This window comes from Sinocyclocheilus grahami, unplaced genomic scaffold, assembly GCF_001515645.1.
Source record: "Sinocyclocheilus grahami isolate Dianchi unplaced genomic scaffold, SAMN03320097.WGS_v1.1 scaffold80.1, whole genome shotgun sequence".
NCBI classification, from domain to species: Eukaryota; Metazoa; Chordata; class Actinopteri; order Cypriniformes; family Cyprinidae; genus Sinocyclocheilus; species Sinocyclocheilus grahami.
The window spans coordinates 1,474,164-1,501,827 of record NW_015505259.1 but is presented as its reverse complement, the minus strand read 5'-3'; the positions used below and the strand labels follow the sequence as shown (position 1 = coordinate 1,501,827).

General features: G+C 37.4%; 1 protein-coding gene across 3 annotated transcripts in view; it reads right to left on the bottom strand.

The window, feature by feature from the left end:
• Positions 1-5,830: 5,830 nt before the first annotated feature.
• Positions 5,831-27,664, bottom strand: part of lhfpl4a (LHFPL tetraspan subfamily member 4a) — a 43,158-nt gene continuing 21,324 nt past the window's right edge. The window contains exons 2-5 of one of the 3 annotated variants that reach the window (XM_016273656.1): positions 19,620-19,856; positions 17,336-17,352; positions 16,692-16,730; positions 5,831-5,892 (exon numbers count right to left, since the gene is read on the bottom strand). In XM_016273656.1, the coding sequence (XP_016129142.1) occupies positions 5,839-5,892; positions 16,692-16,730; positions 17,336-17,352; positions 19,620-19,856 (347 nt within the window). In that variant the 3' untranslated portion in view covers positions 5,831-5,838. The remainder of the gene's footprint in view (positions 5,893-16,691; positions 16,731-17,335; positions 17,353-19,619; positions 19,857-27,664) is intronic. The other 2 variants (XM_016273657.1, XM_016273658.1) reach the window with 2 other exon arrangements.

The window sequence follows — 27,664 nt, the reverse complement described above, 5'->3', positions numbered from 1 at the left end:
TGTCCCCGCCGGGGGGGGGGGGGGGGGGGGGGGGGGCAATGACAGCGTGACAGCGAAAGTAGGCGTGCATTCTGAAGATTTTTTTGTAAGCAACATATGTATCACTATATAATACTTCATTATACTATAGATGCACAGATTGTTCTTTAAAGCCTAAAATGGACACATATTTCCATCTGTCATCACAGTTCAGGATAGAGAATTGGCCTATGTTACTGGGCACGTTGTTGCAGTTCACTTAATGTAAAAACAAAAATAACAACAGAAATATGTTGCAGGCGGACATGTCAAATTTAATTCATTTTGAAGATTAATATTACCTAAACTCTCAGGGTATGTCTAGTAAATAGCCATAGGAATGATAGCAACCCCTTATGCTGGTATGGAATGCTTTTTACAGGTTCCATCAAGAACAATGCTTTGAAAGTGCTGTTTACAACTTTAATTGTGCTATAAAAAATAAGAATATTGGTACAAGATGAACTCTGTATTATTAAAAAATATATTTTTTATGAAATTAATTACAATTTAAAAATGTAAAGACATTTAAAAGAATATCAAGTGCACCCGTCTTGTGAAGAGTTTGTTGACAGGATGGTTGAGCTGCCAGGAGTCAAGTTTGAGGTGGCTTTCCACGTGCATGATGCGCGTCCACAAGTGACGCAGTAGAGACGAAAATGTGGAATAAAGTCGTTACTTCTGTTTTCTTTGCGCAAAAAAAAGTATTCTCGTAGCTTCGTAACTTTACAGTTGAACCACTGATGTCACACAGACTACTTTGTACAAAATCATCTACGATCATCTTGATTCTTTTCTGGACCTTGAACGTGGTAGTTACCTTGCACGAAGATGAACGAAGGTCTTATGGGTTTGGAACAACACGAAGGTGAGTAATTAATGACAGAATTTTCATTTTTGGGTGAACTAACCCTTTAATGTTAAAGAAGCGGTTTCATTTTGGTTTAAATTATTTGTATCAAAATGTTTTTTGTAAATAGCTTCATGTGAATTATACAATTTCCAATTGATGTATGACAGATTGTTTAATGTACGACAAATTAAAAATAGCAAAAACAGGAAACATACTGTATAGCAATACTTGGTGTACTGGAACACAATATGTATCATTTTGTGACCCAGTGTCACATTTTTAGATTTCCGGTGAAGCCAACTTCAATTACAAATAATTACTCCCAGGGTGGAGGTGTTTCTCTCTATTGCACAGCTTGCTGCACCTGGCAGTAGCAAAGATGCTGTTTAATGCCTGCTGATATGTTGGCACCTATTCTGGCCATGGCCCATCCTGTCTGTGTTGGCCAGTGCCCAGCCTTTTTCTTTCATCATCCTCGCTCTTTTGATCTAGCCCTTCATTCTCCTGGTGCTGTTAATCAGCGCTACATGAAGTGGCTTTCTGCCGACAATTGCCAGACTGGACACAGACAAAACATTTTTTTCATAATTGTTATGTAATGTGCAAGCAGGCTTCCAGCATATTTGTCTTGCTCAGATACAGCTAAATATAGCACACAAACACACACTCAAATTCATACTGAATCAAAACAATTAAATGAGGTGTGTGAACATTTATTTATTTATTTATTCTTAAATGGGACGTTATTGTGTTATTTGTGTGGATTTTAGATGGCCATTTCACCCACATAATATTTTTGGGAGGTTGTATGTTAGGCTGTTCAGCCATGAATTTGAGATAAGGATATTCTTCTTCTTTTTTTTTTCTGATCAGAAGCACTGATCAGGAATATTTCCAGTTTCCAAAAGCATGCATATCATGCTTGTCTACTTTGCTTGACACCAGTTTTTTATTATTATAATTTTTTTTGTATACCTGAGTACAATTTGTACCTTCCCCCAAAATAAACCCATAACATGGAACTCAATGTTTTTTGTTTTTTAATATTTTAAACAACAACACCAACAATGTTTCAGTGATGGTGACGATGTCAGTTATGTTGCACTGCCCTATGACTTGCAGAAATATGTTTTATACATGTTTGTTTAATTTAGAGATTACAGCATTCCAGAAAGATCAGAGGGAGGAAAAACATGTACAACTAGAGCAAAAAGCAATAAACTTCAAAAGAGAGGCATTAAACACATGAAGCACAAAAAAAGACAATGTGAACTTCAGAAATCAACCATGTCATATCTTTCCACAGTAGTCTTGTTCTTTCATTTTGGCACGTTTTTCTTTTTTTTTCTTTTTTTAAAAAATATTTTAAATGGTAGATCAATAAAAAAGTGTTGCAAGTCAGAAGAGAAAGTAAAACTTAAAAATAAATACACTACTAAGCCTTCAGTAACATGGGTCTATCAACACTTGTTTTTAAACTGAAATGTTAATGACTGGATGTTGGATGACAATGTTGTTTCACATGAGATTACAGTAACTGAATGGATGTTGTGTGGTAATGAAGATGACAGCTAAGACCAACACTAAATATCAAATTAGTTTTACACTAACACTCTTAAAAATAAAGGTGCTTCATGATGCCATAGAAGAACCTTTTTGTCTAAATGGTTCCATAAAGAACCTTTAACATCTGAAGAAACTTTCTGGTTCACAAAAGGTTCTTTGTGGCGAAAGAAGGTTCTTCAGATTATAAAAAGGTAAGAAAGAGATGGTTCTTTAAAGAACCTTTGACTGAATGGTTCTTTGTGGAACCAAAAATGGTTCCTCTATGGCATCGCTGTGAAGAACCTTTTGAAGCACCTTTATTTTTAAGAGTATATGATCCGAATACTGAATTAAATTTGATCCGAATACTGAATTAAATCTGAATTAAAACAACCCAACATATATAGTGCAAGGTGGATGGTCTGGAATTGCAACATATTATTTTGAATAAATTCATGTCGTAACAATTGCTCAGTGCAGGCTACAGGCATTAGGTAAAAGAATTTAAACAGCTTTGAGAAGAAATTATATTCAGTACTGCAGAAATACACTGCCCCTGAGGTGGCCAAATTTTCTAAAATATCTAGTTGTCATTGGGGGGTACTGTTTGTGTATGCGAGTCTATGCTTTGGGTTTTTCCTGTCAAATAAAGGTTGACCAGCACAGTGCACCCATATGAAATAACCATTAAATACTTTTTTTTTGTAGTTTTACGGGCTTTGAATTTCTTTGAATGTATGATGTACTGTACAGTATAATATGTGAATGATGGATACAGAAATACACTACCAAGTTTGGCAAAACCAAGACATTTTTATGTTTTTTGAAAGAAATTCCCAGCCCAGATGCACAACTCGTCTCTAGTTTGAGGAACAGACGCCTCACTGCTGCTCAACTAGAAGCTTTAATGAACTCTACACATTAAAGTCCAGCTCCCACAGTGCTGTCGGCCTTTATGCAGAGTTTCAAAAATGACTCTGGCAGAAGAAAGTGCTTAAATGGGCAAGAGAACATAAAGAATGGATTGCAAATTATTATTGTGATTATTATTATTATTTTTAAAAAAGGTATTACAGATGGATGAATGTCAGTTTCTAGTGTTGAGCTGAGGTTCAGGGGAAGTGCCAAAACAAGCCAAAACACTTATGGGAAGTGCTGCAGAAAGCAGGAGAATGCCTTAATAAGCTGCTTAATACTGAATGCTGCACATGTAAGACTCTTTGATGAACAGAGTTTGAATAATGCAGCATTTGTAACATTGTAAATGTCTTTACAGTCATTTCTGATTAATTTGATGCATCCTAGGTGGAAAAAAGTCTCAAGTTCTTTAAACAAACAAACAAAAAATGTCTTAGCATTTCCTAACCTTTTAACAGTAGTGTAGTTGAATGATGGGATGCAGGGAGTTTATGGAGAAGCTGTATTTTAAGATTATGGAGTAGAAACCCATTAGTCTCAAAGTCCAATGCAGTCTATTCTTCCTGCTCCTCATACCCCCACACTCTGTCTGATCTCAGCATTCAGCTCTAGCTTGTCTCCCAGTGGCGCATATCAAGAAAATAGTGTAGGAGGGGTTCAAGGCTGAGGTAGATGGGGAGCAGCAAAGCAGTCTTTATCTAAGGGTTAGAAGGGTTTAAGCACCATGGAGTACATCACATTTTATTTTCAGCTCTGAGTCCTTCTCATGTCATCTCCAAAATCCGCCCCTCAAGGGGCCACAGACTAGGGGCCAGACCTACCCCCAACAGGGCTTTCCTCTTGAGATGATCCTAACTGGTGTTGTCCAGTACACATTACAGGTCTGTGTTAGTTCTTGCCACTTAGCAGAAATCATGCCATTACAAGATTGTTTACCACAAAGTGGAGGGAGATGTTGGTTTTATAGAACCACATTTTACGTAAAATACATACGAATTATCATGAGATCACGTTGCAAAAACACAACTGAAACAAAATAAAACCTGCGTCCAATATTGATTTTGCACAAATTCAGACTTTGTTTGAATGGCGCACTATGGTGCAGATATTTAAGAAATTTATAACAAAATAATAAAGTTTGTCTTATTTGCAGTTGGAACTGTTGATATCATCGTTACAAGAATCGGTTGTTGCATTTTGCATATGAAGTCACATCAGTCCATTGAATGCATGGTGAGTTTATGCTGAGAAATTGTGTGAATAATTGTGCTACACATCTTGCCTTGGAAACATAGAGGTAGTCATTTTCATGACTGTGTACCAAGTCTCAGTAGTGACCTAGATGTGTTACGGTTAACTTTGTGCTGTTCCACTGTGCGCTAATGTGGGAGATGGCAGATAAGAACATGTTGGGCCTGAGTAAAATGCAGCATGCAGGGCTTTTCCTCGAGACAAATGATTAATGAAAACAATGAAAGAAAAATTCACCTTGGTCTAATGACCACAAAAAGCTGCAGAAAATGATCAGTTATGAAATTAATGTAACAGAGTCTGAAGAATGTTCATGTGCTAATCGCTATTGATAAATCTAGCTCACTCTCTCTAAAAGGTTCAATGAAAAAGGAAATATCAAGAGAGGACGTGTCTGTAAAAAAAAGAAATGTAAGAAGAGATTTGCATGCCAAATTAGATGTCTGTGGGATAGTGGTGTATTTAACTGTTGTTAGTCTTTTCTGCTGCACAGTCATAGAATGACTATTGGTACCTTCAGGTGAACTGAGAGATACAATTATAAATCTGTTAAATCCACTCCAGTTTGTAGAAGGAATATGATGTGGGTGAATAAATGCTTAATGGCTGTACCCTGTATCCATATAAATATAGAATTTACAAATTAACTATTTAATTCATCAATTAACTTTGATTGCTGACCACATGTACAAAGAGGGGAATTCAAAATTTGTCAGAAAAAGATGGTCTTCAAAATTACATCTTGTGCTGTACAAAATGTTTCTTTTTTTTCTTCATTTTTTCATTTTATTTAAATTTTTGGCTTGATGTTTTTCCTTTTCATCTGCGTGTCCAGAGTAGCACCCAATCTCTTGTACATATGCATTGATTCATTATATTTTCTTAAAGCTAGAAATATGTTCCCCATTTTAGATAAAATATGAAAGTCTGAACATAATATCGCTGTTGCAAGCATAATCATGACTATCATCATAATTGTCATCAAAGCATTATTAAATAACAGTAGTAATATGTGTAACTTGTTACTTTCCCAGAGTTGTTGGTTTATGTAAAGCTGATCTTTGCTTCTTTTTATTGTCATGGTTTTTAAATAGGTGTATGTTCAATATGTTCTCTTCTTGAAGTGTATTCCAGTCTTTTTCTATATTACAAAGAGCTGAACTAGCAGCATCCTGACTGAGTTTAGAGACACAGGCCTGAGGACAAGGAGAGAAGGATGGAGGGGAAGATAAAGGAGGGAGGATGCTGTCTCCTCACGGAAACCGCTGGACACCGAATCGAGGATCCTTCGTATCACGGATCTCAATCTAAAATAGACAATAAAGAGGGAGAAAAAAAGAGAAAATTATACAAAGAGCAGTCCATATACTTAATCAGAACTGACTATGATTTTTTTTTTAAAAAGTTAACCAAAAATTAAAATTGTGTCATCATTAATTTACCCTGATGTCCTTCCAAGACTGTATGACTTTCTATCTTCCATGGAACATAAGAAAAGGTTTGATAAATATCTCAAACCTTTTTTTGTCCACACAATGGAAGCCTATGGTCACAAAGCAGTTTGGTTACCAACATTCTTCAAAATATCTTCTTTTGTGTTGCACAGATGAAAGTCAGTCATACAGGTTTAAAATGATTTGAAGGTTAGTAAATAATGACAGAACTGTCATTTTTGGTGAACTATCCCATTACTTTCTTTAATTAATAATAATAATTTGATTTTTCTAGATTTTTTCTCTTTTTTCTAGATTTTTTTGTTTGTAAGCTTGATAAGACAAACCTACTTACAAAATATGAAAGGATTCATCAAATACATTTTGGGTGAAATTATGCCTTATCTTTCCATAAGAAAAAAAAATCAAGTGTGTTACATACATGTATACATAATTAAACAAACATTACTTTGGTACAGATCACAACCCAACATAACAATTCAAACCTCTGGAATTACTACAGCATAAAAGTAATAAGCAGCTATCAGTCAGTACTACACTCGATATGCAATCGATATGCATTTTTGTTTTTCGCCATATTCATTTTTAGTTGTTCAGTTGTCTGGGGACATTGAAGCAAAGGAGGAATCAGGGGACAGATGACAGGAGTAGTATAGGATAGCATGGATCAGCACAGATTGACAAAGGAAGGGAAAGGTTTCATTCAGACAAATAACACATCCTCCTACCTCCTGACCCACTTTGGTCCCTGTTTAGTGTCTGGATTTTGAAGAACATGTGAAAACCAGCTATCAAACCATAACCAAAGAGACACTAAATTGTTTTGAATAAACAATGCATATATATAGCTTATAGACATATAATATGTCTGTGAATTTGGTAAAATTACAGTCTGTGCTACTTAAGAACTATTTAAGAATCCTTCTTGGTCTCATGAGAAATATTTGACCCTACATACGTTTTTGCAAAACAAAAATGTTACCATAGTGCATGTAGACATCGATGCAGGTTCTAGTTGAACTGACCACTAGTGGCCACTAAAAACTATGACTTGTACTTCCATTTAGACAAATGAAGATTAGAGAGAGAGATTTTAGTAAATAGCAGCTTATGGTGTTCATCTCACAAATCTGTCACAGAGCCTCATAACCCTTGGAATATAATGCATGTGTTGTATGAAAATGAGCAGCCTGAGGAGAAATTATTTTGTTGTAGACTATATTTTAGAGCTAATTTTAGACAAATGAAGATTAGAGAGAGAGATTTTAGTAAATAGCAGTTTATGGTGTTCATCTCACAAATCTGTCACAGAGCCTCATAACCCTTGGAATATAATGCATGTGTTGTATGAAAATGAGCAGCCTGAGGAGAAATTATTTTGTTGTAGACTATATTTTAGAGCTAATTTTTTTTTGTACCTCTAAGGGTGGAGCATGGCACTATTAATGAATCTCAGTGAACATGCAAAATAATAGAATGATAGAATGAACCTTGCATTGTAACAAATGCATTGCAAGTGGCTTAAATGATATTTCTGTAGCCCTTTAAGGATTAATTTTGGTTTTAAAATTAAATTTAGTTTTCAATACTGTAGAACCTTATTTAATAACATGATCAGTTTTCTTATTTTACTACAGCCTCATCTATATTGGAGAAAATCACTTTTACAGTAAACATTTCCCTGTTGAAAAAACCAGCATATGCTGGTTAGGTATGTTTTGAAGCATGGATGCTGGTTTGAGCTGGTCCTAAGCTGGTCCTGAGCAGGAGCTAGTTGCTTAGGACCAGCACTTGACCAGCTAAGGACCAGCTTAAACCAGCTCAAACCAGCAGCCATGCTTCAAAACATAACTAACCAGCATATGCTGTTTTCAACAGGGTTTAGCAAGAAACTGAATCTAATTGCAGTTATTTTCCACAGTACAATCTTCACACAATATTGTTTAAAACAATATTGCAAAATCTTCATGTTCTATCTTGCCAAAAGTTTGGCGATATGCAATAATCCTTCTGATATAGATGTTAGTTTTTACATTGTTAAAATATATTATAGAATCTTTCAATTTCAACTAAAAAACTTTGTTTGGTAATGATGGGAGTGAACAAGCATGTGGTGTGTGCAGCTGGGTTACCTGTTGTGTGCTTTGTGTAATGTTTTGTCGGTTCCTGAATTCTTCTGTTCTTTGACTATGTTTTTTCTTCACTGAGATCACGTTTGTTTGCTTGCATTGCTTCCTAGCAGATACCCATTTCCAGCTCTGTTTATCTGACAGTGACTTTCTGTTTGTCTTTTTCTGGATAATTTTCCATTAAAGCCTGTGAACTGATGTTAGTTTTTACATCGTTAAAATATATTATAGAATCTTTCAAATTCAACTAAAAAACTTTGTTTGGTAATGATGGGAGTGAACAAGCATGTGGTGTGTGCAGCTGGGATATTTGACCTATACGTAATGATATTGATCTTCAATTATTGTTGCTGGGAAAGCACTAAACTGTTCAGTGAAGGAGGGTATGAAAGCAAAAGAGTTTTCCCTTTCCAATCCTCTAGGAATACCAATGTTCTGGTTCTGTTTCTATTAAATCACTGATCTTGAGTTCTTAGGGTGTCATTTTAGCTTGCAGAACATCTAAATGAGTCAGTTCAGGGCTTTAACCTTAAATGGAGAGAGTTGCTTAAAGTATAGAAAAAGTCAAACAAATCTCTACCTTAAAGGGGTCATATGATGCCATTTAAATTTTTCCTTTCTCTTTGGAGGGTTACAAGCTCTTGGTGCATAAAGAAGATCTGTAAAGTTGCAAAGACTAAAGTCTCAAATCCAAAGAGATATTCTTTATAAAAGTTAAGAGTCAATCACGCCTACCTAACATGGCTCGTTCCAACACGCCCCCACATGTCTACGTCACAATGTGGGACGATTGGCATAACACCGACCAAATGTTCAAGCAAAGAAAGAAGACGTAACTTTTATTCTCGCTGTAGTATTGCCGCCATGTCGAGGCGCTGTGTGTTTCACTGTGAACGCGAAACTACTTTGTTTGGCCTTCCAAAAGAGGACGATATCCACTTCGTCATGCCTGGAGCTGATCTGTGCTGGTCGCTGAGGGAATACATCAACTTCGTGCTGTGGATCGCCGGATCGGCTTTCACCGTGGACGAAGCGGAGTCCAGTCCAGGGTCGTCACATGTGGTTGTCGCAAGCCCGCTGGCTGCTCCTTCGTCGAATCCGTTCAAATATTCAAATATTCAGATGTGTGCAGCGCATTTTATGGAGGACTGTTTCCCGATCCTGGAAGAGTAGACTACAATGCCGGCTGTTCTGACTCACAGACTGTAAGCACGTTTTCATTTAAAGGATTTGCCACTGATGATTCAAACGCGAGTTTTGAGCAGTGTAGAGTAGCGCTTGTTGTTTGTCATTTCTCTGATCACAAATGCAGACATGGTTTTATGTTTACGTGGCGCGATGCAACACAACGTGTAAAAAGACAGTATAAGTCATTATAATCTGTAATTATGTCCCCACTGGATGCAACAAATGCCTCGTTTATAATGGGTTTTAATATTTTTGTCTCGTCGATCCGGCCGGGACACGGCATCACAGTATGGTAAGGGGCGTAACATTTCCATCACACGCTTGAGGTATTCGGCCAATCACAACACACTGGATAGCTGGCCAATCAGAGCACACCTCGCTTTTCAGACCGATGAGCTTTGTAAAAATCGACGCGTTTCAGAAAGGCAGGGCATAGAGGAGAAACAATAATGTACAGTATGTGGAAAATAATGTGTTTTTTGAACCTTTCATTACACCAAATACACAAAATAATGTTCTTTTTAGCAAGATCATATGACCCCCTTTAAACTCAGGCAACAAGATATATTTGCAGATAACGGACAGTGGAATTACTAGGATTCCATCCTGGGGTGAGAATTTGTATATGTTGGATGCGGTAACATTTTTGCTTTGCTGTATGTCAATGTATGTATATGCGTTACTGCTCTATAACAGAATCTGCTGCTGATGAATGTTATGTTTGAATGAGCAATCCACTAGCAGATGGATGGTTAATTCACAGTCTTTAATGAAAAATTATAACATACAGATAAAGGCAAAAATAATGTCCAACAGAGGAGAGCTGGAGAGCTCTCTAAACCTGGATCTTGATGTCCCACAAAAATAAGCAAGGCCAAACCAAATCCTTGGGCAGGATGACAGCAGGAAAAGGAAAGCCATTAGATATTTTGTGCAGTAAGAATGGGAAAACTGGAAGCAAACATAGAACAGTGTCCGTCTGGTCTGACGGTAGTTCAAACACTTGACTGCTTGGATGTATTCTAGGCTTTTGTAGTAATTCACACTGATTGCTCCATCCAGTCGTAATTCCTGCAAAAGTCAACTTAACAGCCAGTTTCTGATTTCCAATGTCACAGATTCTTTATCCTGTGGAGAGACAGAGGTTCACCTTGCTGTCCCTGTACAGTGTTGAAAGAGGACTGCATGCAATAAACTGGACATCAGTATCTGGGAAAGTTAATTTGTATGGTCACCGAATGCTCTCTGAGCAGAGCTATGCCAGACAACTAAGGGGGTGGGGACACCTGACTGTAGTTCCAGACAAACCTTGGGAAGAAATTGGCAAACCCAAGTATTTGTTGAATCCATCTGAACACTCGGGCAGGATGATAAACCCCAAGAGCGGCACCACACAGATATACAAGGGCCACTGTTCTGCAGAGTTTAGCTCTAACCCTAATTAAACACATCCGAAGCAGCCTTAGACTCACTAGAATCTTCCAGGCAGGATGGTTGGAGCAGGATGGGACACGCCTGGATTAAGTGGAGTTGTTTTTTCCCTGTGACTCTATACTCTGGCATAGATAAAGAGGCAACCATGAGGCAAAGATGTGCAAGAACTGAAGATGAATAAAATAAAAAGACATTTATTTTCAGTGGTTACTGGAAAGGACAGCATTCCCTGGAGTGGTTGCCTAGGACAGGCGTTTTTAAACCAGTCCTGGAGACACCCCAGCACAATTACTACATATTTTGTATTCCTTCCTGTGATGAGTGAGGCGGGGCCGAGAGCCATGGGAGCGGAGTGAGGCTGGTAGAGTGAAAGATAATAAGGGACACCTGCACCACACACTGGTCTCGAGTCCCATGGAGGAGCACTGGAAGGATAAAAGGAGGAGCGACGACAGTGGAGTACGAGAGAGGACCAGGCCTTGTCACAAAAAAACTCGTCACACTCCCTTATCAGACACAATCAATTCAGGTCTTGCTACTAATGAGCTGATGAGTAGAAAGCAGTGTTGCTCACAGCAATAGAACCGCAGCTACTGACAAGCATCAGCTTTTACTGGACATGGTGCTAAATAAAGACTCAGCTTACCAGAACACAAACAAAGTCAATTACAGTGTTGGATCTCATCCTTTATTTCCAACAACCGTCCAGGCAGACTGAAGTCCAATATGGCATAGTCCCATATTCAACTCCCCTGGTGAAGGTGAAAAAGTAGATGTGCTTCCCTGCTGTAGACTGAACGATAATACTTTTTCATCTCCTTGGAGAATTCAGCAAAATCTGACAGCAAGGGGGTGCAGATTTCTCACACAGCCACTCCCCAGCAGTAACCTGCATAATGATGTTAGTGAGCTTTGCCTTGTTGGATGTAAAGTTGGAGGGTTGGAAAGTTGCAAACACTGGGAGAAGAAACAGCAGCATCTGTTAGGATAACCAGCATATGTGGTGGGGGGTTCAAGATCTAATGAGAAAGAAGACAGGGCTTCAGAGAAGACAGGGCTTAAACCAAGTTTACCCTGATCAAGCTTAAGGGGCTGGATTAGGGAAAGTTGAGACTTGTGTTTTTCCCAAAAGTACACCTTGGTGACCCAGAGCTGATCACCTTCAGATGATTCCATGCTGGCTAGATTGTAACGGCATGTTTGAATGAGGAATCACTAGCAGATGGTCAGTTCACAGGCTTTAATGGAAAATTATCCAGAAAAAGACAAAGAGAAAGTCACTGGCAGATAAACAGAGCTGGCAATGGGTATCTGCTAGGAAGCAATGCAAGCAAACAAACGCGATCTCGGCGAAGAAAAAACATAGTCAAAGAACAGAAGAATTCAGGAACCGACAAAACATTACAACAAAGCACTCAACAGGTAACCGAATAGGAATGCCAAGACATGTGAAACAAGACAGATATGGGTGATTCCACAGATGACATATTGTCTGCAAGGCTGGGAGTCCATGTGGAAAAAGAAATGCATGTGGCACAATAATCCTCCACCCCCGACCATTATTATAAGACTTCTTAATGTAGTGGTTTTCAAATTCAAGTCCTGGGGATTCACTGCTCTGTGCATGCTGTATGTCTTCCTTATCTAACACAGATGATTCACATCATCGGCTCATTAGGAGAGAGCTCCATGAACTGAACTGAGCACATCAGATAAGAGACATATAAAATGTGCAGATTGGTGGGACACCAGGGGCCTCATTTTTAAAATGTTGTGCAGAAACTCTCCTACATTTGATTTTACAGTCATTTCCAAAATGTGTGTAGGTGTGATTCAAAGAACTATTGAATGCACAAAACATACATATGTAACATACTGTATACATTTGTAACAAAAGATACAAGAATGAGTTTACAATAATTACTTAGGCTGGAAGTATGAGGCTGTGCTTTAATTAGGAGAGGATTGTAGGACTCAGTGGCGTAACTAGGAATGTCGAGGCATTAGTGCAAAACTATTTTATGGGATTCCCACCACTATCTGCATTTTTAAATGAAACTTGGGGTAAATAATTATTTGATCACAAATATTATTAATTACAACTGATTAATAATTACGCCATTAAACCCTGGCAACAATCCCATGGCTTTGTTTCTTTCTACCTTTAATTTGTGCGATTAGGCTTTTCGAATATAAAATGACATTTTAGAGGTAAAAAAAAAATCCTGGGTTATTCCCATATATATTAATCCCATTTTTGGGGGTTATTTTTTCAGTGTTTGGGTAGTTTTTGTGTTACCCAGCTCCTGAGTCAAATGTAACAACCCAATGTCTGGGTAGTTTTAGCGTTACTCAGATCCAGGGTCAGACGTAACCCAGCGGTTGAGTTATTTATCGCGGGGATTTTGCGTCTTCACTTCACGAGAGAGCAGTTCTAAGCGCCATCGAATTGATGCATTTTTCGGTAAAATACAGGCTTGTGTAACTTTTATTTTATCTATAAAATCGTTACTGTGCTGTATATCGTTCAAATTTATGCAGAGCAACATAGGCGCGCGGTGTGAATCACCTTTAACAAATGTCGCGGTCTTTTCGCGTGATGGAAAAGCCTGATGCTTTGCATAAAATAAAAGATTGTATTCATAAAGATACAGAATATAATACTTTGTTTGGATGTTAAAACATGTCCTCAGAGCTGTTTATTGGCAGGTTATGGAGTCACAGCATGTTTCGGCTATAGAGTGAAACGCCGGGCGGGCGGTCCCTTAGCAGTTCCTCGCCGAACACGACTCCAGCTCGGGCACGAGAACCAGCGCCGTTACGATGGAAACAGAATCAGAGACTGGACAATTACACGTGAATTACTTCTGTTTAATGTTGAATGTTTGTTCTAATGTTTGTTAAATGAGTTTAAATATAGGAAATAAAGAATGAGAATGTGACGTAACGCCGCGTTGAGTTCTGGGAAACTGCTTTGTTTATCCGCCATATTTGCAGGATAGCGCTGCCTTTCCGCTATTGAGTTTAGGGCAGTATTTGATTGTTTGTCGTGATTGTGAAAAATGTCACCAGTGTATGTCATTCATACTGCATCGATAATTGCAATAGTAACTCAGATCATCGTTGTGAGAGAAAACTGGACAATGCAATATATTTTTTTGCCTTTTCTATGTGTAAAAACACCAAGGGAAGGAGGTCGCGGAGAAGACGCCGAATAGTAAATCTGTTAATGTCACTGATTAAACCCACTGACTCTCACTCAATAAAAGAATCACATTGCTGTGTGTTTTTGAAAGTTTTGATTTGGTTGGTTTAATAGTTAACATTACCTTCTTTGCCAGCACGACTCTCACTCTCACTAGGCTTGTGGATTAGCAGAACTTGAACGGGACTTTCTAAAATGCTTAAAGTGGCTTAATGTACCAAGACAGTGATGAAGACAAAATTGTAAAGCATATACTATGTGCAGATATGCATATAAGATCAAAATGTGAACGCAACGCGTTTATTTACACGTTAAGCATTTCCCTCTCATATAAAGAACGAGCTTAATGCACTGAGACAGTGATATTTAAAGACCACATTCTGTACACACATCTTACTAATAAATATGTGGGAAAACAGATGAGCCCAAAATATGAACTTTAGAAATCGCTGTGTTCCAGAAGCGCTTTCTATATTCGTTTTCTAAAGAGAGGAAAACGCTTTACATTTAAACATGTCTCGTTAATCTGGCTCATCTGCATGTCTTGTAGCATCACTGTAGCACATTAAACCAGCATTTGAAAATTCTACAAAACTTTCCCCAAGCTCCTAGGGATTTGATTAATTTGCTTGTCATTTGTTGAAATAAATATAAAAAGTACAGTAAGTTCGTGAATGTGACCCACAATCTGTGATTCTCCTCCGTGGCCATGGAAAAATTAATATTTATAATGACAACAATTATACTTGGTCATTTAAAAGTTTCCAACAAAGAAATGGATCGACTTCTGTCAGCTTGTTGAACACACACTTTAATTTGGATAATGTACCATCTGATGACTGAAGCAGCAGCGAGCGTCCAGCGGGCGACACTGTTTTCACGCTAATCGGGTAAACACTAAACCAAATTCTACAAAACCTAAGAGAGAAATGCAGTGCGATAAAATAGCTTCTCTTTCCTGCAAACGATACAATGAAGAATGAATGGTTGTTTAACTTAAAGGCAAAAACAAAACAAAAGATAAGCATTTATCCTTATAGAGAATGAGAAGTAACCATGGGAACGGATAGCCTATCCTGCTAATATGGCGGCGCCTTCCCAAAATGCAATGCGGAGTGAAAAGATCGTCCAAATGAACCCAATGCTTTCCATTCTCTGGGGCATACTTTTCAGAAATGTTTAAGTATTTTATGATTTGGTGAACTGGCTGCAAATTCGTATGACTGTATTGTCATCTCATTTAAATATTTTGGTGTTATCTGCTCCCTCATAGGTTTAGGGGAGAACACTCATAGTGATGTTTTCCCTACAAAAACAAGATCATGCAAATTCATATAAAATTGCACACTCTTACAGATACTTAAGAATTCACATGAGGTGGGCTTGAACCGTTGACAGGACAGAAACTGCACTTATTTTATATATATCAAGCATGTCTCACTTTGTATTTTTTATTACATTCATATATAATTAGCAGTTACTACCAACCTCGCAAATATTTATGTATGTTCTATAGTAAAACTACAGTGGACAGAGATAGACTTAAGTCAAAATGTGTGATTAAGTCAAAATTCAGTATACATTTAGTGGAATTTGTATGCACCATGCAGCTCTTTCAAGAACAATTCAAGGGTCATTCTTGTTTGGTAGTAATCAATCAATCAATATGAATTTCAAAACAAACTTCCTGGTTAAACAGGGCATATTTTAACATTAACAAATTACCCACAAATAATGGTTATTTTACTAACAAACTGAAGTGCATATGCCAAGATCAAAGAGGCTTATAATCAATGTTACAAAAATAAATACAAAACCTGTCCTAATTGAAAGAAAACAAGTTGACAAAAACATTGAATTCAAGATTTGGTGATAGTACAGCATAACATGAGATTTATTAGCTATGTTTTAGGCCAGTCATTTTTGACTGGGAAAACCATAAGTGTAACAAGGTGGGGAAAAAATCCCCCCCAAAATAAAAAAAATTATCTCAACATTTTTGGGAAGTTAACAGGATTCATTAAATCCAGTAGACTATTTGAAGAAGAGAAACAACTGTAAAATTAGTTGTTCAGTTTGGCTTCGTACACACTATGCAGATTTTCTGTAAATGCTGTTGTCACTATATTTATAATTTTTTGTACAGAAGTGGATAAAAGCACTCAGAAGAGTAGTGTGTACATGGCCAGTAGTTTTCTTTTCAGTGACAAATGCTATGTATTTTCAATTGAAAATACAAGTGAAAGTAAACACTGGATATTATGTTTTTTTTTTTTTCAATCTTTATACCCCTAGTATTAAATGTTGACTTAAAGGGACTGCATGGTAGTAAAGCTTTTAGGACTATGCCACTGATCTGACCTTTTTTTCAGATCCTTCTAATAACAGAGTTGGATTGAATGTGAATGTAAAACAATGCGAAAGGGCTTGGTTGTTGTGAGCCCAACCGTGACTACTCTACCTGAACTGCAGATAGTTACGCCACTGCCAAGGAAATTACACACAAAAGGACACAACAAGGGAGTGTTAAACACCATTACTTCATTAGCATTAGAGCTGACAGGATCAGAAAATATTCCAAGTGTGAAGCTCCTTGGTAATATCAGATTAGAGCTACATGCTATGATTGCATGCATAGTTTTTCAGGGAGTGATAAGATACAGTGAAGTTAAACTGTACTGAAGTTAAGAGCTTACTCCATCCACTCGAAGAGATGACCCTACACGTAGAGGTTGCTGTGGAGGAAAACTGCTGTTAATTACATTCTGATAACACTGCAGCTGTTCATACACATTTGACTGTATACACCAACAATCAGATGTACCAACTATGCCTAATATCGAGGCACATAGAATAGTTGTTGTTGTTTTTTTGAATGCCTCTTTCTCCAAATTTATTTTATAGAAACACCCTACTTTGATTAGCATTGAAAACATTTGTGCAGTTCTTTTATCAGAGTTCAGTTTAAAATGTTTTGTAATAAATTGTCTTGCACATGGTAGGCTCAAAAGGAGCTATATTTGTGTAGTACAAATAGCAGGCCAGATATTTGCTTCCATGCTCGCCAACATAGCTTTTGACACATGCACTTTTTCATGCAGTCTTTTACCTGCTTTGAATAATAAATGTCTTGTTATGCTTTGTGTTTTTAATGTCTACCCATGAATGACATAAATAAGTATATGTGTGCAAAAATGCAGATTTTATAAAGTAAGCTAATTGCTAACCATGACAACAGAAAATACATATAGCCCGGGAGATACTGCAAGACTAATGTTTGTGCCACAACAACTTTACATGACCACACAAGCACAAAAGTCACAGCAGCAGAACGACTTACCCTGGATACTGCCAAATCTGTGAAGACAGAATAGAAGTGATTGTTTAGTAAGGTGTGTGCTGTGTAAAGAGTTTGCATTATTTACCAGTTTTAATACTGGATTTTCCCCCAAAGCCTTCAAAAAAAAGAAGAATACAAAGACAGTGGAAATCTGTATCAATGTATCAGTGCTTGTAGTCATTGCATTTTGTCCAGCACTAGGTTCTGTGTTCTTGATTTTGCTGTCATGCTCCTCATTCTTGTCATGCTAACTGTGCCATCAACCATCCTGTTTATTTATTATCATGTGCAGTCCAAATAACTGTCACTATCTATTGTATTGTCCTGATGTTATATTGGTTAATTGTATGCAAGTGCTGGTGGTTTTGTTCTGAGTTTAGAACTCCTGCACTCACCTTTAGTAAACCAGTGATACAGATTTTTTTTATGGAACATTTTTCTGAGCCCATCAAAGCAGACCTACAATGGTCAAGACAATATAGGATGCATTTCCACAACATTTGATGCAAAGCCAGTGGAAAATGGAAGTTTGTTTGTCAATCCATTCCATTTTGTACTTGCTTGCTCCATTTCAGATTAATTCACTGCATATATTCTGGCTCCATATAGCCAGCACACTTGCTCAAAAATGCCTTATATTTCATTATAAGAATTATCCTCATATGATCAGTGGCGGACAACCATAGATTACATCAAGCAACACAGCTCTCAGGTGCACAGTCCACATCTCTATCACACATCAATAGACTGCTCTCCATTCTGAAAACACAAAATAAAAATAAATACATTGCCATTCCTGTATATACTGAATTTCCAATGACACACAGTTACTTGCTTTGAAAGCTGTAGGCTAATATTTGTAATATCCAATTGTACATACGGTGTTCATCTAATTTCCACTGGCTACTGGGTAATGTTACGATTCTGTGTCCTGCACCATGGGTATGTCTTACTCTTGTCATGGTGTTAATGGTATGTTCACAGCTGGATCTCACTTTAATACACCTTATATACTGTAAGTGTGCATAGTCTTAAAGCCCAGGAAGAGTCTTTCTAACATTAGACCAACACAATGCATGTAGTGGAACATGTCAAAGAATAAGTTTTAATGAATGAGATTTAATGAAAGCTTTATTTTGGGGGGGTCAAATAAAATGGTGGAGTACAGTAGAATGGATTTAAGGCAGAGAGAACACACGGAAGGTGGGGGAGGTTTGGCAACCTCCCACAAGGTTTGTATTGATTTTTCAGAACCTATGCCCCAGATATCACAGATGCTGTGCACACAAACTCGCACATTTTTCTTCTTCCTGTCGTCATCGCTTATGTACCTTCTTTCCAAATTAATTAGCAGAGAGCAAGGTTTATGGAGAACATGTATGTGCCATGACAGCGGTGGAGTGCCAAGCTGCTGGGGAGAAAGCAGCAGATCCTCTTATCTTCCTGGAATCTGACATGTAACCATGACAACTTCCCCAGTTGATTTGGAATGCTATAAAGGAATTGGGGGTGTTTTTTCTTCAGATTTCTCTCTTTTTTTCTTGCCAATTATTGATTGTTGCAAAAGCATTCACAGGATGAGGAAATGTGGAAATGCTGTCAAAAAGTCTGATTTAAGATATAAGCATACTGTATACATCTGTATGCACTCACCAGAGTGGTATTTACAACTGGCCACTTCATGCATTTTTGATTGTTCGGAATGCTTTGCAATTGAGCTTTTTCTATTAATGTTTGACTACCTAAATGTGTGGCCACAAAACAGCCCCTTCCTGTGCTAATGAAGCTAAAAGTAGTTCATTTCCGTTGTAAAAATAAGACTCTCTTCTGTCCATATGGCAGTTAATGTCTGAGTTTTGCGGTTGCTACATCCGTCTCACCCGTCATTGCTTACTCGTGTGGATTATAGGGCTACCAATCTTCCTTATGCCGACATACTCCCAGTTGGAAGGAGTAAACTTGCATATGTTGCATGAACAAGCAGATGCTTTTCCATTTGAAAGAGTTGCGTCTGAAATACATCCTGAAGATTGGATTGCAGTGCATCTTGAATGTGTCTTGGAAGACACTTACACTTGGTCTTTTCATGACTGATTAGTTATGATGGCCAAGTGTAAATATCCCCAGTCACTCAAGCGTACTTACACATCATATCAGTCACCAAAACAAAGCTAACAAAATGATGGCATCCCAAAAAAAATCCACAGCAACACTGCGACTGTTTTGTCATATCAAACAATAACCAGTGAATTAACTGAGTAAAAATCTGTAGGCCACCTCTCACCTTTATTTTCAGCCTTGATTTCATCGTGCATAAAGTCGTTCTGGCGGTTTCCAAGGACAAAAGCAAGAAAGGACAGGATGAGAGCATCTAGGATGCCGATGATGGCCAGTATGTAAGTCCAGCGCACTGAACAATTTCCCAGTGTGTACTTTCCTGTCTCCTCTCCGCACATATCCCGGATGACCTCTGCATCCCAGCCATCTGGGAAAATCAAACAGCCCAGCACCAGGCACACAGCTGCCAAGAGACAAAGTTGAGAGACTGAGACAAAGGATTGTATCACAAAAAAATTAAAATTAATAAATAAATTAAAAAGAAACAGTGGTCAGAGTACATGTGTAAAATATCCAAACACTAGTTACATATAAATTAAGACAAATTAATAATTTAACCATAAATCTAAACAGTACCATATAGAAAAGTTGGTCACCTTCTATTTTACAGTGCTCATGTTGCCACTACAAAGGCACTGCAATATAAATTGTTACAAGGTTCTAGCATAACTGTATCTGCTAGATGGAGATTGAGAGAAACAAAGGACATAAAGAGCAAGTCTATATAAAAATATTCGTTTTTTTGCTGACAATCTTTTTTAGTCCCAAAGAGCAGAACAAGGTCCACTTCAAAACCTTTTTAAAAAACTAGGAATGATGCATTAATTTTATACCTGTAAGAAACAACCTAAAAAGAGCTGTGCAAAATTTCATCAAGGCTTTTCTCATTTATAAAGGGTGAGGTACTGTAAGTTATAGTAACAAATTGGAATACATTTACATTTTAAAACCAAGGTGATAGATCAGAAATAAAAAAATGCAAGACTTTTTTTGTTTGGTTAGATTTCCAGACAAACATGTGCAATCCAGTGGACTGCCTGTGTATCACGCAACCAGTGCTTTTTTGGTTATGCCCTCTTTGTAACATTTTTGCATAAGGGAAAAAAAAACATGGACATCATTTATATTCATACATTAACCTTTTTCCAAAGTGACTTAAAAATGAGAATATTTAATATACAGTTGTGCTCAAAAATATTCAACAAAATCATTCAGTAAATATGATTGAAAATATGAAATAAATCTGCATTGTTTATCCCCTTGAACTTTCATTCAAAAAAATAAAAAAATAAAAAAAAATCTAAAAATAAAAAACTAGAAAATAAAACGCTCTCATTCAAAAACAAACTCCAGCATATTTATTTGCTAGACACGACTGGAACTTTAAACGGGACTGGGTTCAATGGTCAGGTGAAACTAAAAAAATTAGCTTTTTAGCAGCAAACACTCAAGATGGGTTTGGTGCACACAGGGATAAAAAAGTACCCCATGTGTACAATGAAATATACTGCTGGATCTTTAATGCTGAGGGCCTATTTTTCTGCCGGAGATCCTGGATATCTTGTTCAGATAGATGGCATAATGGATTCTATAAAATACCAATGGATAAACATTTTTAAACTGACTGTCCATGCTAGAAATCTTATAATGGGCCATGGTTGGATCTTCCAACAGGACAACGATCCACAAACAAACATCAAAATCAAAACAAATATGGGTCACTGAGAACAAAACCAAGCTTCTGCCCTGGCCAACCCAGTTCCCTGAGCTGAACCCTATAGAAAATGAGTGTGGTGAACTGAAGAGAAGCATCAACATGCAGCTGGAACTCTGAAGGGTCTGGAGAGATTCTGTATGAAGGAATGGTCTCTGATCTCCTGTCAGATGTTCTCTAAACTCTTTAGGCATTATAGGTGAAGACTCAGAGCTGTTCTCTTGGCAAAAGGAGGTTGCAAAAAGTATTGGATAAAAGGGTATGATTAATTGTGACCAATTTGTATTAGAGAAAAACATTTATTTCATAATGAGATTTCTCTCCAATTTTAAATTCTTATTTTCCAATGAAAGGTTAGATTTAAGTACATTTTTAAAATAAAATATCTAAAGGATTGATGATACAGATTAATTTTCACAGCCTTCTTTGATCATATTTACCAAGGCTATGAATAATTTTGAGCACAAATGTAAATGAGCTAATATTTTTTTATTGTTCAACAGTCAAAACTTAGTACATCACCACAGTATTCAATATTCACCTTTCCAATCAATTACATATTCAGCCACTAGTCACCATCAATGTAATAAAACAAAAGCACATGGACATTTAACAGTTGTTAAGGAGTCCTGCTCATCAATCACACCATTTTTATATGCTGCCAAAAATGATCCCATTTTTTTTTTCATTTCTCCCTCACTCTGCAGTCTCCCCAACATGCACTCATATGATGCAATTTCAATCATCCCATCATCCCATGAAATGGTGAGGCAAGTTTCTGTTCTATTTTGATTCAGTCCAACTCGGAGTCTGTCTCACGCCAATGTTTAGCCAGTTTGGCCATTTCAAAAGAGAAATTATACATCCTCACATCTGGTAATCCAAGGCCCCCTTTGTCCCTTGGGGAAATCAATTTATTCATTTATTCATTCACACAACTGTATATGAGCTAATATTTTTTTATTGTTCAACAGTAAAAACTTAGTACATCACCACAGTATTCAATATTCACCTTTCCAATCAATTACATATTCAGCCACTAGTCACCATCAATGTAATAAAACAAAAGCACATGGAAATTTAACAGTTGTTAAGGAGTCCTGCTCATCAATCACACCATTTTTATATGCTGCCAAAAATGATCCCATTTTTTAAAAATTTCTCCCTCACTCTGCAGTCTCCCCAACATGCACTCATACGATGCAATTTCAATCATCCCATCAATCCAATCTTTCAAATCAGGGGTTTTGGGGCATTTCCAATTGCGCAAGGTCATCCTGGCAGCTGTTATACAACCAATCTTAATAAGGGTAAAAGCATTTTTTGCTATATTAGCTACAGCTGATTCATCTCCAAGAAGGCATAATTGTGGTTCCACAGGTAAATTAAAGCCCAACCACTCTTCAAATATTCTCAGAATTTTACGCCAGAATGGCTGAACTAAAGAACATTCCCAAATCATATGTAAATAAGTGCCCTCTTCTTCTTACATTTCCAACAGAGATTATTTCCAGCTATCCTCATCCTGTAAAGTCTAGATGGTGTATAATAGTACCTATGTACTATTTTGTAATGAATGAATTTTCCCCTAGCTTCCCTTATGTTCTTACCCACATTAGATAAGATATCCAGCCAGTCATCATCATGAATATTAATCCCCAAATCCTTCTGCCATATTGTTTTCAGGTTATTACAAGTATCCGCAGTTACATTAAGCATTGATTTGTAACACATAGAAGCAGTTTGAGTTTCACATGGTAACTTGAGATAGGCATACACAGGGTTATCACTTGCATTGAATTTGTTCTTAACACAGTGTCTGATCTGCAGATATTTCCAAAAGTTTCCTTGGCCCACAATATTATATTTTTCCACCAATTCAGAATATGACAGAAATATTCCATTTTCATATAGATCGACAAATTACTGTTACCCCTTTAAGATGCCATTGTTTCCAAAACACGACTATAATTGAACTGTGGAGCAATAACCATTTTGACAACATTCACTTAACCCCATAGAGAAAGTTTCAGCTGTTCCCATTTGTCCACATTATTTTTTTTCATCTTTGACAGCAGTGGGTCATAATTCAACATAATTTTATCTTCCAAATTCTGAGTTAGTTTAACCCCAAGGTACTTCATAACCTTTGGAATCCATTTAAAGCCAAATTGGGTCACTGTATGGGCATGACATGTTCTAGATATTGGCATAACCTCAGATTTCTCCCAGTTTATTTTGTATCCTGACACATTTGAATATAACTGAATAATTCTCATTAATGGATTTAAATATTTGAGTGGGTCACGAGATAACAATAAAATATCATCTGCATATAGCACTAATTTGTGTTCCATCCCTTCCCCTACCCCCCTTACTCCCATAATGTTTGGGTCTGCCCTAATCATAATGGCCAAAGGCTCTAAAACTATTGTGAATAATAACGGGGACAATGGGCATCCCTGACGAGTGCCCCTTGAAATAGTAAAAAATGGGGAAGTCATGCCATTTGTCATCACTGCTGCTCTAGGATTTTTATATAATAAACTAACCAATGTCCTAAAAATATGACCAAACCCGAAATTCGACTGGACTAAAGATATAGCTGTGATCGGGGTGTTCTCTGAAGCGTTTAGCCACATCAGCTGAATGAATTAGCCTTCTCACATTATCGGCTGATGACCTTCCCTTGATGAAGCCCACTTGGTCCTTGTGAATTATACCTGGTAGAACCTTCGCCAGCCGTGAAGCCGAAATTTTTGCCAACACCTTACAGTCCACATTAATAAGGCTTACTGGTCTAAAATTAGCAAGATCCGTTAAATCCCTATCCTTTTTAAGTATCAGTGTTATCAATGCTTTCATAAAAGTACTAGGTAACACTTCAGCTTCAAACGCCTCTGCATAGACATACTTTTTGTAGTATTCTGACGGAAGCCCGTCTGCCCCCGATGATTTGCCATCGAAGGTTATTGCAGCTCTGACCTTTTCTTGTGTAATGGGAACATCTAGAGACTCTGCAAGACATCTAATTTAGGCATCTTTATATTAGTTTTTTTTTTTTTTCAGTTTTCCTTCATCCGAACTACCTGAAGATGTATATAATTGTTTATAGAAGTTCTGAAAAACCTAAATTATTTCTTTTGTCAGTGAGACTATAGTATTCCCTTTCTTAATGGCTGGAATAATGTTAGCAGCGTTTTGTTGTTTTAATTGTCTGGAAAGGAGCTTTTTCACCTCCTTCGTAAAACCTAGTTCATAGTCTAAATAATGCATACTCAGCTTTTTTATTGTATATATCATGTAACTGAAATTTGTATTTACAAATATCCTGATATAAATCATTAGAGTAAAGTCTAGCCAACTCCTTCTCCATTATACAAATAGTTGTTTCCAATTTCTTAACCAAATCTCTTCCGTCCTTTTTCTTTCTTGCTGCTTGCCCTGTTGAAAAAGCCAGCATATGCCTGTTAGGTATGTTTTGACGCTGGGATGCTGGCTTAAGCTGATCCTTTGCTGGTTTAAACTGGTCCTTTGCTGGTTTAAGCTGGTCCTTTGCTGGTTTATGCTAGTCCTTTTGCTGGTTTATGCTGGCCATAAATTTCCCTCTAATATATGCCTTTGAGGCCTCACATACAGACGCCAATCTATCAGTGCTTCCAATATTCAATTTAAAGAAAGAGGTCAGATCATCAGCCAACAATGTGCCAAAACATTCATCTTGTAATAATGCAGTATTTAAACGCCACCTTCCCTTTCTACCAACTTCTGTGTTTAGAGCTATATCCAATTCTACCGTTGCATGGTCTGATAACACTATAGCTCCAATTTTACAATCTACAACTTGATCTATAATAGAATTTGAAACCAAAAAAAAACTATCCTAGAGTGAGATTTATGGCAATGAGAAAAAAAAGTATACTCTCTTTCCATTGGATTGATCAGGCGCCATATATCAGTCAATCTGATATCCTCTGTTAGCATATGAAGGGCAGCCCTATCCCTTGGTATAGAAGGTCCTTGATATATACTCTTATCCAAAACCCCATCCATGACCTGATTTAAGTCCCCTGCCAAAATTATTTGTCCCTCTATGTCCCCAAGAATCTTGTTTATCTTATTAATAAGATGCCTTATATCGGCATATACAGTACATTGCATAATATCACTTTAACTCTATTAATTAGAGTTTCTGTACATATAATCCTGCCAGCATCATCTTTAGCTTCCGTTAACATTAAAAAAGTAAGCCTCTTATTTATTAGGATCATTACCCCATTTTGTTTGCTCGTAAATGATGAATAAAATACATGTCCCACACGGAGTGAGGCTGGATATGACAGTGTGTATTTGACATTGACACTTCTCAGCATCCTCCGTGACGCAGTGAATTCCCTTCGTCTTCTGGCCAGCTCTCTTGATATGTCGGTGAAGAAGGAAATCCTACATCCATCCCATTCGATCATTCCTTTTTCTCTGGCCGCTTGTAGTACTTTCTCCCTGGCTGATGAAAGCAGAAACTTAATCAGAACTATTCTTGGTGATCGATCAGCATCGGGCATAGGAGTGAAAGCACGATGCGCCCTCTCAATCTCAAACGCTCCATCCGGATCAATTCCCAGTCCCTCCGATAGGATTTTATACACGCACTTGATCATTCAACCTGCCTCCAGCCCCTCTTTCAGATCGATCATCCTCACGTTGTTGCGGCGGCTCCTGTTTTCTAAATCTTCAATTCGATTCCACATAAATTCCAGGCGTTTATCGTGCCGTTCGTCATAACCAACGAGCTTCGAGGTGACATCTGACATCCATGTTGGAGATGCGGCCCTCCGCTTTGTCCAACCTTTCTTGGATTGCATTCACCGAGTTTTTGAGATCGGTGACAACCTCTTTGATTGATGACACATCTGTCGCCACCCATTAGAGTTAATTTTACTTATTTCGGATAATACGTTTTCCATCTTTGAATCTTGTTCTTTCTGCTGGGGTGACGGCGACTCATGTGGCAGCGAGGTCTGTCTCATTGTCATGCGGCTCGTCGAAATCCCCTTAAAATACTTAGATGTGGAGGTTGACATCTGCTATCTAAAGCACCTTTTTATTCCACAAATATTTATGCTCACCAGGGATTAATAATAAAAAATTTTGTAATAAAAATGTGGAGTGAATATGCTCGGATAAATTGAAAATATTGGGGGGCCTACAGAGCTATACAACTATGCTGCCATCTTCTTCGGTGATCCCACGTGACTCTATATGAGCTAATATTTAAAAAAATTTAAATAAAAAAGTCTGTAATAGCTTAATTGTAAAAATATATATAATTATACATACCATTTGTTTTTGTACTACATGGTTCTGTTATTTTTAGTAAAATACATAAAACCTTTTACAAATAACATAAAAACATATACCAAAATAAATGACTAAATAAATTAATTTAGATTCTAAAATTCACCTAGAAACTCATTTTTGTAATTGTTAAAAACAAACACAACAAAAATAACAAAAATAAGTTACCTAGGCAGTTACTCATTCAACCTACTTCACCTATTCCAGACCTCTGAATCTTTGCTCCCTTCATTTGTTTGCATATATATATATATATTCAAATTTGGCACAACAACAATGCAGACGAGGACCAATTATGCAGTTTTTACTCCTCCTTTTCCCTTATGGTGATGAGTGTGATGCATTTCCACATGAATGGAAAATTTGTGGGTGTATTGTAAACTGAACAGGCAGAGCAGAGAGGAAGATTTTCTATAAATAATCACTTAAATTGTTGGCCTGTTCTTCACACAAAAGAATTTCACAGCTTCGCAATGCAGAACACAAAGTGCCAGGGCTTCATGGTAAACCTGAATTAAGAAAGTATATTAAAGGTGTCCTATTATGCCTTTTCACTTTTTTAATTTTAGTCAGTGTGTGTAGTGTGTATGTTTGGGCATAAAAAAGATCTAGAAAGTTACAAATCTCAAAGTCCACTCCAAAGGGAGATATTTAGTTTTTTTTAAATCCCTTTTCAAGAACTACAACGAACGGCTCGTTTGGACTACAGCGTTTGTTTTCCAGGCTTTGTGATATCACAAAGTGGCTCATTGGAATATCATTACAAATAATTCCAACCTACAGAAATTTGAATGGTTGGGGGGTGGGGAGGGGCAAGGTTGTGGTTAGAACTCTTGGTTGAGTGAGTGCATCAGACGAGACGACAAAGAAGAAGTGCTGCTGCAGAGTTAGTGCATCAGAGAAAACGAAGAAGAAGAGCTGCTGTGCTGTAGATTCAAATTTTTGGCATGTCTAGAACAATTCTTACAAATATAACACGACATAGCTGGGCGCCGTAGACAGACGCCGAACGGTGCTGCCCGTGTGCCTACACTCATAGAAAATAAAGTATTTGGGTTACACTTTACTTGAAGGGGTGTGCATAAGACTGACATGACACCTTCATAATCATGACATGACACCTACATAATCATGACATGACA